The sequence below is a fragment of the Salvelinus alpinus genome, chromosome 2 (assembly GCF_045679555.1).
Source record: "Salvelinus alpinus chromosome 2, SLU_Salpinus.1, whole genome shotgun sequence".
NCBI lineage: Eukaryota > Metazoa > Chordata > Actinopteri > Salmoniformes > Salmonidae > Salvelinus > Salvelinus alpinus.
Window position 1 is genome coordinate 67119781 of NC_092087.1, and position 10346 is coordinate 67130126.

The window sequence follows — 10346 nt, forward strand, 5'->3', positions numbered from 1 at the left end:
GGATTAAAAGTAGAAGTTGTCAAAAATATAAATAGTAAAATAAAGTACGGTACAGATACCCCCAAAAAACTGCTTAAGTAGTACTTTAAAGTTTGTTTACTTAAGTACTATTTGCACTGATTCTCTACATTTCCTCGCACGCACACACACCACACACATTTAGTAACACACACACACACACACACCACTGCTGCCTTTATTTATTTACCAGTCTACCTTGTTCCTAACTAGTCACTATTCACTTTACTATTTGTACACTGACATAGTATATTCACAATATATTCTGTACATTTTACAATATAGTTATTGTTTTTTTAGTTTTTTTAAATATTACTTTATTCTCTACTTTTTGTAATACTTTTTTTATTACTGACATAGTATTTATATTTGTGACTGCTATAGTTTTACTGCTCATTTTATTATTTATTGCAATGTTGAGGAAGATCGCAAGTAAGCATTTCATTGCACTGTTTACACTGTATCCTGTGCATATGACAAATAAACTTTGATTTGATTTGAAATGTGTTTTGAATTGGTTCTAGCATGTGTAATGTAGTTGAAGAGGCTTTGATGGCAAAGCAGTTTGTTAGTGCCCTCCAGACCTGGGTTCAAATACAGTGTATTTGAGAATTTGTTATTTAAATTACTTTTTTCTGTGTATTTTCAAATACACAGCCCAAAACAAGTAGTTTTATTTTAGTATTTTAATGGTTATTTGTAAAAACCAAATAGTGTTCCAAATTGTATTTGAAAGTATTTTCAAATACTTTATTTTAAATACTATTTTCAAATACCTGGGTTAAATGTATGGGAATTTTTTTGAGTCAGTGTATTTGTGTATTTCCAAATACAATCCAATATTCAACTAGTTCTATGTGAAAGTAATTGAGATATTTTAAATCATATTTGAACCCAGGTCTGGTGCCCTCCATTAAAAAGTTGTTTTGCCACTGTTTTTGGTTTATGTGAAAGCACTGTAGCACTGAAGTGAATTATGCAGTTAAAGTAGTAAGAGCATCTTGTGCGCTACTTATTGTTAATGTTTTGTATTGTTGTTACCCAGCCCTTACAAGTAAAAGGCCTAAACATGTATCCTTTAATACATTTCCTTGGGACCTTTGTTTTGATTAGCCTTGATGTTACACAAATGTTATATTCATCTCAAAGATATTCTATTTTATATCGTTTTGCATGGTCCTGTGCCCCAGTTGAGAGAAGTTTGCACATTTGAATTTAGACCATTCCATTGGCCCTAAAGAGAAGTCTCCACTAATCCGCGGAACCGGGGGATGCAAATCGAACTAACCCTAGCTCTCGCTGCTCCTGTTGAGCATGTACGCATGCGCCGGCCTATAAACTTTGATTACGTCATCGTCGTAGGTAAACAAGATTTAACGGAAGGGAGTGATATTTAAACCGTGAGCTGTCAATGAGGTGTACACATTTGTTGGGGTAGGTAAATGTTTGGTTCTTTCATACTCTTTTATCTGAACAGATAATACAAACCGAAATGCACGATTGTTTCCCCATTATTACGCGAGGCTTTGATCAACACAGTGTAACGTTACACTAGTCAATGAGAGAACAATTATTCGTACATTTTCTCGAACTGTAACGGAAAGGCACTACCTAGATTTGAGCCAATGTTTTATGTAGTTGAACATGTTAGTATTCTAACCTCGTGGAAGCGACAAACACGTTTTAATTTACGTCAATGACATCTGAAAACCCGTCCACAAGGACTGAGGAGTTACCACATTTATTCAATAAACCGTTTCCCATAACGTTATCGAGCGAATTTAAGGAATGTCGACGTAATATTTAACAACATAGGCTAAGATGCAAAATTCGGGTTTCCATCAAAATAAGAATTATTGCGAGTTTAAGAATATGTCGCAAGAGAAAATATAAATTAAACTCCAGGTAATTTTCCATCAATGGGTTTCGATTTAACTTGTTTTGACTGCTATTATTAAGTAATAAGGGCAGATCTAAGGGCTGTTCTTTGTGGTATATGCCCAATATACCACGGCTGGGGGCAAATGTCCTATGAACAGCCCTTAGCCGTGGTATATTGGCCATATAACACAAAGAAAAGCCCTTAACTGTGGTATATTGGCCATATACCACAACCCCCTAAGGTACCTTATTGCTATTATAAACTGGTTATCAACGTAATTAGAACATTTAAAACCATGGCTAGCAAGCCCCAGAGCTAGTCCATTGCACTGACCCAGACCCATATGGCCCTGTACAGTGACAACCCCGAGCACTAGGCACTTAGACCTGAATTAATTGAACAGGTAGCTAGGTATAGGTATTAAGCCTTTATAATCATTGTTTTTGTTGCACCTTGCCCTTGCTCATTATCAACATTTTTCACAGGGCCACTGTTAAATCAAAGTGTGGGACACTGAACTATGCAGCATGTATGTCTCCAAAAGGATCTCCAATGCCTATTTTGTCTGTGAAAGAAGGCCCACTTTGACCTCTGCCACAGAGACATGCCCACACAACTTTGCCGAAATACTGCCCACGGAAATGAGCTTGAAGATTTTTAGCGAACTGGACATTGACAGCTTATGTAGTGCATTGTTGACCTGCAAACAGTGGCACCACATCATTGAAGACAGCGACCACCTCTGGAGGAATCATTGCCTGACTGTGCGAGCTTTCTGTCAACAGGAGATTGATGGGGACAGACAGTATGGACTGTCATGGAAGGTGGGTCTGTTGGTTTTTAAACAGCTTCACCTCAATTATGCTAGACTACTGGAATGCCTGCCTATAACATCATTGCCAGATCTCAAATATCATAGACGTATCATAGACATCACCCCCCCCCCCCCCCCTACAAAACGTTAATACAATAAATGGCACTCATCCAAAGAGCATTATCTCAATAACAAATGCCTTTGTCTTTCTTTAATTATTTCTTATTAGGTCACCCTGGTGCGGAACTACAGGAGAGGTTTTCTGAAGAGCGAATGGTTAAGGGGACGATACAGCAACATTCATTCTGCTGATGAACTACTGGACAGGAACATGTGCTCATTGGATGTCGAGACTTGGGGCGAGATTCTGGAAGCAGAGCTGGAGAGATAGATGCAAATCCTATAAAGAGCTATGAATGAACCCTTTAGATTTTCTTTTATAATTATGTCTTAAACACTTATTGATTCGTTTTATACCTTTTATACAGTTTTTATATGTGATTATTGTTAATAATCACAAACATGTATATCTTTTTTTGTTATACATTAATATATGGTAGGCTATATTCCAGGAAAATAACGATACCCTTTAATGAATTCCTAAATCAGTAATACAATTGGGCCTTCACTACACTGAATAAAGTGGGGTATTAAGATGTTAATTTGCGTTTAAGGTATAGCACAAAAGTGTAGCACTTTTGCTACTTGGCAGTATTTATGAGCTATTTAAACTCCTTTGGTTGACAGTGTATATACAGTGGGGAGAACAAGTATTTGATACACTGCCGATTTTGCAGGTTTTCCAACTTACAAAGCATGTAGAGGTCTGTAATTTTTTATCATAGGTACACTTCAACTGTGAGAGACGGAATCTAAAACAAAAATCCAGAAAATCACATTGTATGATTTTTAAGTAATTAATTTGCATTTTATTGCATGACATAAGTATTTGATACATCAGAAAAGCAGAACTTAATATTTGGTACAGAAACCTTTGTTTGCAATTACAAAGATCATACGTTTCCTGTAGTTATTGACCAGGTTTGCACACACTGCAGCAGGGATTTTGGCCCACTCCTCCATACAGACCTTCTCCAGATCCTTCAGGTTTCGGGGCTGTCGCTGGGCAATACGGACTTTCAGCTCCCTCCAAAGATTTTCTATTGGGTTCAGGTCTGGAGACTGGCTAGGCCACTCCAGGACCTTGAGATGCTTCTTACGGAGCCACTCCTTAGTTGCCCTGGCTGTGTGTTTCGGGTCGTTGTCATGCTGGAAGATCCAGCCACGACCCATCTTCAATGCTCTTACTGAGGGAAGGAGGTTTTTGGCCAAGATCTCGCGATACATGGCCCCATCCATCCTCCCCTCAATATGGTGCAGTCGTCCTGTCCCCTTTGCAGAAAAGCATCCCCAAAGAATGATGTTTCCACCTCCATGCTTCACGGTTGGGAGGGTGTTCTTGGGGTTGTACTCAACCTTCTTCTTCCTCCAAACACGGCGAGTGGAGTTTAGACCAAAAAGCTCTATTTTTGTCTCATCAGACCACATGACCTTCTCCCATTCCTCCTCTGGATCATCCAGATGGTCATTGGCAAACTTCAGACGGGCCTGGAAATGCGCTGGCTTGAGCAGGGGGACCTTGCATGCGCTGCAGGATTTCAATCCATGACGGTGTAGTGTGTTACTAATGGTTTTCTTTGAGACTGTGGTCCCAGCTCTCTTCAGGTCATTGACCAGGTCCTGCCGTGTAGTTATGGGCTGATCCCTCACCTTTCTCATGATCATTGATGCCCCACGAGGTGAGATCTTGCATGGAGCCCCAGACCGAGGGTGGTTGACCGTCATCTTCAACTTCTTCCATTTTCTAATAATTGCGCCAACAGTTGTTGCCTTCTCACCAAGCTGCTTGCCTATTGTCCTGTAGCCCATCCCAGCCTTGTGCAGGTCTACAATTTTATCCCTGATGTCCTTACACAGCTCTCTGGTCTTGGCCATTGTAGAGAGATTGGAGTCTGTTTGATTGAGTGTGTGTACAGGTGTCTTTTATACAGGTAACAAGTTCAAACAGGTGCAGTTAATACAGGTAATGAGTGGAGAACAGGAGGGCTTCTTAAAGAAAAACTAACAGGTCTGTGAGAGCCGGAATTCTTACTGGTTGGTAGGTGATCAAATACTTATGTCATGCAATAAAATGCAAATTAATTACTTAAAAATCATACAATGTGATTTTTGGGATTTTTGTTTTAGATTCCGTCTCTCACAGTTGAAGTGTACCTATGATAAAAATTACAGACCTCTACATGCTTTGTAAGTAGGAAAACCTTCAAAATCGGCAGTGTATCAAATACTTGTTCTCCCCACTGTATATGAGTTATACTGTATACAATAATACTCATAATGCACTGTATCAGATATATGGGTCTGGAGCTCTATATTTGCTATTTGAATTAATTTTGACACGACTGTTCATGTGTTCACTTTATGTACAACCATGCATATTCATGTTTTACTCACTGTAGGCTATAATCACCATGGATCACCATACATTCATTAAAAGACATCATGATTTTGATGCATAAACACATCTGGTGTGGTGCATAATATATTCAATAGTCTAATTCAATTATTGCAGATAGTACCATAATTATAAAGACAAAGTCAATTGCCATATTTAAACTATCTGCCGCTGTATCAAAAGCCACACCCACAAATTAAACAGCAATGAAACTTTGGGTTCTTTAACAAAGGTCCACTCTTTCAGCAGCCAGGACAGGGTCAATTCAAATCAATTGACAGACTTCCTAACGTTTCTAACAAGATCCAATGTCAGCACTTCGGACAGGGATAGCTAACAATATTCAAATGAATGGATTCAGATATTGCACATTAGGATAGTTCACCTTAGAGTGTTAATTGTTGTTATATAGTTTAATACAGTGTGTGGGCCTACATCCTGCCGGTATGTCCGTGCAAGCATATAGCAACCTAAAAACTAAATATACTGAGTGTACAAAGCTCTTTCCATGACATAGACTGACCAGGTGAATCCAGGTGAAGGCTATGATCTTTTATTGATGTCACCTGTTAAAAACACTTCAGTCAGTGTGGATGAATAATTATTTTTAAGCCTTGAGACAATTGAGACATGGATTGTGTATGTGTGCCATTTAGAGGGTGCATGGGCAAGACAAAGATTTACAGTGCTGTCAGAAAGTATTCATACCCCTTGACTTGTTCCAGCCTGAATTAAAAATGGATGAACATTTTTTTTCTCCCATCTACACACAATACCCCATAATGACAAAGTGAAAACATGTTTTTAGAAAGGTATTAGTAGTTATTTTTAAATTTTTTTACATACAGAAATATATTACGTAAGTATTCACACCCCAATAAATATTATAATCACCTTTGGCAGTGATTACAGCTGTGAGTTTTACTGGGTAAGTCATAAGAGCTTTGCACACATGGATTGTACAATATTTGCATCTAATATTTTTTATTTCTTCTTCAAGCTCTGTCAAGTTGGGGGTTGATCATTTCTAGATAGCCAATTTCAAGTCTTGCCATAGATTTTCAAGGAGATTTAAGTCAAGACTGTAACTAGGCCACTCAGAAACATTCAATGCCATCTTTGTAACCCTAGGGTATATTTGTCTCCGAGTGTCTGTTGGAAAGCAGACTAAACCAGGTTTTCCTTTATGATTTTGCCTGTGTTAGCTCTATTCAGTTTATTTTCATCCTAAAAAACTCCTTACTCCTTGCCGATGACAAGCATACCCATAACATGATGCAGCCACCACCATGCTTGGAAATATGAAGAGTGGTACTCAGTGATGTGTTGTATTGGATTTGCCCCAAACATAACTCTTTGCATTCAGGACATAAAATGAATTTCTTTGCCACATGTTTTGCAGTTTTACTTCAGTGCCTTATTGCAAACACAATGCATGTTTTGGAATATGTTTATTGTGTACAGGCTTCCTTTTCACTCTTTAATTTACAGTGCATTTGAAAAGTATTCAGACCCCTTGGCTTTTTCCATATTTTGTTACATTACAGCCTTATTCTAAAATTGATTAAATTAATTGTTTTCCTCATCAATCTACACACAATAACTCATAATGACAAAGCGAAAACTGTTTTTTTGAAATGTTTGTAAATTTTTCAAAAATAAAAAGCAGATACCTTATTTAGATTAATATTCAGACCCTTTGCTCTGAAACTCGAAATTGAGCTCAAGTGCATCCTGTTTCCATTGGTCATCCTTGAGATGTTTCTACAACTTGATTGGAGTCTACCTAGGGTAAATTGGACATGATTTGGAAAAGCACACACCTGTCTATAAAAGGTATTGTGTGTCGAATGAAGAAACAATTTAAACAATTTTAGAATAAGGCTGTAATGTAACAAAATGTAGACAAAGTCAAGGGGTCTGAATAGTTTCCAAATGCACTGTAGGTTAATGGAATATTTGTTTCTGTTATTCTGTTCCTTTTTTTCACTCTGTCATTTAAGTTAATATTGAGGAGTAACTACAATGTTGTTGATCCATCCTCAGTTTTCTCCTATCACAGCCATTAAACTCTGTAACTGTTTTAAAGTCACCATTGGCCTCATGGTGAAATCCCTGAGCGGTTTCCTTCGTCTCCGGCAACTGAGTTAGGAAGGACGCCTGTATCATTGTAGTGACTGGGTGTATTGATACACTGTCAAAAGCTAATTAAAACTTCACCATGCTCAAAGGGATATTTAATGTCTAATTTAAAATAAATAGATCTACCAATAGGTGCCCTTCTTTGTAGGCATTGCAAAACCCCCCTGGTCTTTGTGGTTGAATCTGTGTTTGAAATTCACTGCTCGACTGATGGACCTTACAGATAATAGAATGTGTGGGTTAACTGACTTGCCTGGTAAAATAAAGGTAAAATAAAAATTAAGGCTGAAACACAACACTTTAATTCAAGGGGTGTGAATACTTTTTGAAGGCATGGTAAGTGCCTTTGAGCGGGGTATGAACGTAGGCGCCATGCGCAAGGGTTTGAGTGTGTCAATAACGCTCAAAATGTTTCCGTGTGTATCAAGAATGGTCCACCACCCAAATGACATCCAGCAAATTTGACACAACTGTGGAACGCATTTGAGTCACAATGGGCCAGCATCGCTGTAGAACGCTTTCGACGCCCTGTAGTCCATGCCCAGACGAATTGAGGCTGTTCTGAGGGCAAAAGAGGGTGCAACTCAATATTAGGAAGGTGTTCCTAATGGTTTGTACACTCAGTGTATAATTACGTGCATTCAGATCTTTATTTGTAGGACTATATATGGCAGAAGGCTATGGATAATTGTAATCCGTATGGTGATTATCCTTAGTGGGGAACTGTGTCGGGGGGATGCAGCCATCATTGTTAGTGATTTTACCCTTTTCGCCAGCTGTACACGTCACAGCATCCTCTCTCTGGTGCGTTTAGAAACGCACCATCGCTGCATCATTCCGCTTTCTCTTTAATAATTATAGGGGGCCCCGAGACCATAATAGGCTACGTTTCAATCATGGTCGACGATGTTCCACCGATTATAAATATTGCCATCGCTCTAAAAATTCAACCGAATGATGGACCGGTGTTTTTCAAGGTGGATGGGACCAGATTCGGCCAGAGCAGGACAATAAAATTGCTTACAGGATCGAAGTATAAGGTTGAGGTGGTTATGAAGCCGGGAAATACTGATGCCACGTAAGTACAAAACACTCTATATCAAGAAAACCACTGGAAATGTGCATTAGTAATATTGAATTCGTTTACAATACACTCACATTAAATTCACCAGTCAGTCTTATTATAGTCTATTACAGTGCGTCTGTGGATGCAGCCTTGTGCATGCGCTATATCCTTCCCTGAGTGTTGGATCAAATGTTGTTTTTCTAACATTCAGGCCAATGTATCTGCATGGTACTGTATCACTAAATTGGTTAATTGCAAAAGCATGTCTGCATGCCCTCTATTTTACAGGCTATTTTACAATGCATAGGCTACAGCCTGGATGCAATAGCATAGGCTACAGTAGCCTTCTGGGGGCCTACGGATATTCTGCGTTAATAAATAATGTGTTGTCACGGTGTGTGAATGCATTTGTAATCAAACCAAGGAGGGTGATGACAGAAAGTGTCCTTTGCGTGTTGATTCACATCTCAAAAATTCACTGCCATAGGAAATCAAACAAACAAGCTAGAATAAAGTTAAAATGGGTCTACCATTAGCCTATAATCAGGTAGACTACAGGCCCATTGGGTGGGGTTGGGAATGATGCCCACTAACTAAAGGGTCTGTTTCATATATTCCCAGCACCATGAACATCGGAGGTATCACCATCCCTCTAGAGCAGCAGTCCAAAGATGAGGAGTCAGTAGTGTACCATGGACAGTACGACACAGAGGGAGTGCCTCACACCAAGAGTGGGGACAGGCAACCTGTCCAAGTCAGCATAGAGGTAATCCAGTAGAATACTTCATCCTAATTGTTTAACTAAGCGGTAACTAACTGAGTTATTGATAATTAAGTGGTGTCTTCTGGCAATATAAATGTAAAATTTCTCATATTTAGACCTAACTCAAAATAGTGATATTATCAACACTAATAACTCATCAATTCTCTTATCAAAACTCTTTTCAGACATTTCAAAATGCAGTTGTTGTAAGCAATGTGCTATAGACAGTAAATACAGTTTGATTGATTTAAAGTAATCCACAACATCATCTGATTGAGGCCCCTTCCATTAATGTCTTTCTTTTCTCTGTGTATTTTTGTGTCAGTTTGGAAAGGCGGGCCAATTCGAGACAATATGGCAGGTAAAGTACTATAACTACTACAAGCGAGACCAATGCCAGTTTGGGAACAAATTCACCAATATCGAGTATGAATGCAAGCCCAATGAGACGCGCAGCCTGATGTGGATTAACAAAGAGGTGTTCAATTGAGGAGCACCAATCAACTCCTCCTTCCAATGCCCCAGTAACGGAAGAAAAACAAGCAGAGGAGATGAGTTGCACACGATAACTATTTTACCATCAAATTAAGAGGAAAAAGACTTACCGTAGGCATGCGTTTCTAGTCACTGAGCACCATAATTGTCTGTTTTAGAGAGAGGGGGGCAGTTATCTACCAGGCTGATCTCGGGGGTTGTTCTTAATTGGTTTTAATCAAGAAACATAGTCAGGTTATTATCAGCAATATCATTGGGAATCACAGCTATACAACATCCGCTGTGTTGACTCTCAGCTCTGGCCACACGAGTAGAAGCTGTGGCCCTCCTGGACCAGGATTGAAGACAGCTGCGGGTGGAAATGTATCTAACCTGACTTATTACCTGTGAAGTGTGTGTGATGTGAGTTGTATGAATAAATTGACATTATATTTGTGTTATCCTATGTGTTAGTTCTAGTGTTGTTTAAGCCTTTGAACATCTGTTTACTTCTGTAAATGCATGGCTGAATAATCCTATGCCTAAAGGTTTTGTTGTTCAGATGCAAAATGATATCAGATTGCCTAAACTGTTCAGTTCTGTTATAAATGTAATTGAAAAGTGTGGAAGTAAATAAACCCATACCAGTTACTAGCGTACTTGATTAACATA

The 10346-nt window shown here is 38.8% G+C and overlaps 2 protein-coding genes across 3 annotated transcripts; both read left to right on the forward strand.

Moving 5' to 3' along the window:
* The first annotated feature begins 1367 nt into the window (after nucleotides 1–1367).
* Nucleotides 1368–5298, forward strand: LOC139567438 (F-box only protein 48-like). 2 transcript variants are annotated; one of them, XM_071388785.1, is made up of 3 exons: nucleotides 1368–1452; nucleotides 2386–2724; nucleotides 2944–5298. In XM_071388785.1, exons 2-3 carry the CDS (start codon nucleotides 2428–2430, stop codon nucleotides 3103–3105), a joined length of 459 nt encoding a protein of 152 aa, XP_071244886.1. In that variant the 5' UTR covers nucleotides 1368–1452; nucleotides 2386–2427; the 3' UTR covers nucleotides 3106–5298. The 2 variants fall into 2 exon arrangements, with proteins under 2 accessions (XP_071244886.1, XP_071244889.1); XM_071388788.1 differs by having other exon boundaries at nucleotides 1415–1456.
* Nucleotides 5299–7856: 2558 nt separating this feature from the next.
* Nucleotides 7857–10325, forward strand: LOC139567475 (CB1 cannabinoid receptor-interacting protein 1-like). Its single transcript, XM_071388797.1, has 3 exons — nucleotides 7857–8449; nucleotides 9059–9203; nucleotides 9526–10325. The coding sequence occupies exons 1-3, from the start codon at nucleotides 8268–8270 to the stop codon at nucleotides 9688–9690; spliced, it is 492 nt and encodes a 163-aa protein (XP_071244898.1). The 5' UTR covers nucleotides 7857–8267; the 3' UTR covers nucleotides 9691–10325.
* The last annotated feature ends 21 nt before the right edge of the window (nucleotides 10326–10346 follow it).

What these genes read in the sequence shown, in the direction of transcription:
- LOC139567475 (XM_071388797.1), top strand. Translation starts at nt 8,268, where the DNA reads ATGGTCGACGATGTTCCACCGATTATAAATATTGCCATCGCTCTAAAA. An exon ending in CCGGGAAATACTGATGCCAC is followed by an intron (nt 8,450 to 9,058) that starts GTAAGTACAAAA and finishes ATATATTCCCAG; the next exon opens with CACCATGAACATCGGAGGTA. An exon ending in CTGTCCAAGTCAGCATAGAG is followed by an intron (nt 9,204 to 9,525) that starts GTAATCCAGTAG and finishes TTTTTGTGTCAG; the next exon opens with TTTGGAAAGGCGGGCCAATT.
- LOC139567438 (XM_071388785.1), top strand. Translation starts at nt 2,428, where the DNA reads ATGTATGTCTCCAAAAGGATCTCCAATGCCTATTTTGTCTGTGAAAGA. An exon ending in AGTATGGACTGTCATGGAAG is followed by an intron (nt 2,725 to 2,943) that starts GTGGGTCTGTTG and finishes ATTTCTTATTAG; the next exon opens with GTCACCCTGGTGCGGAACTA.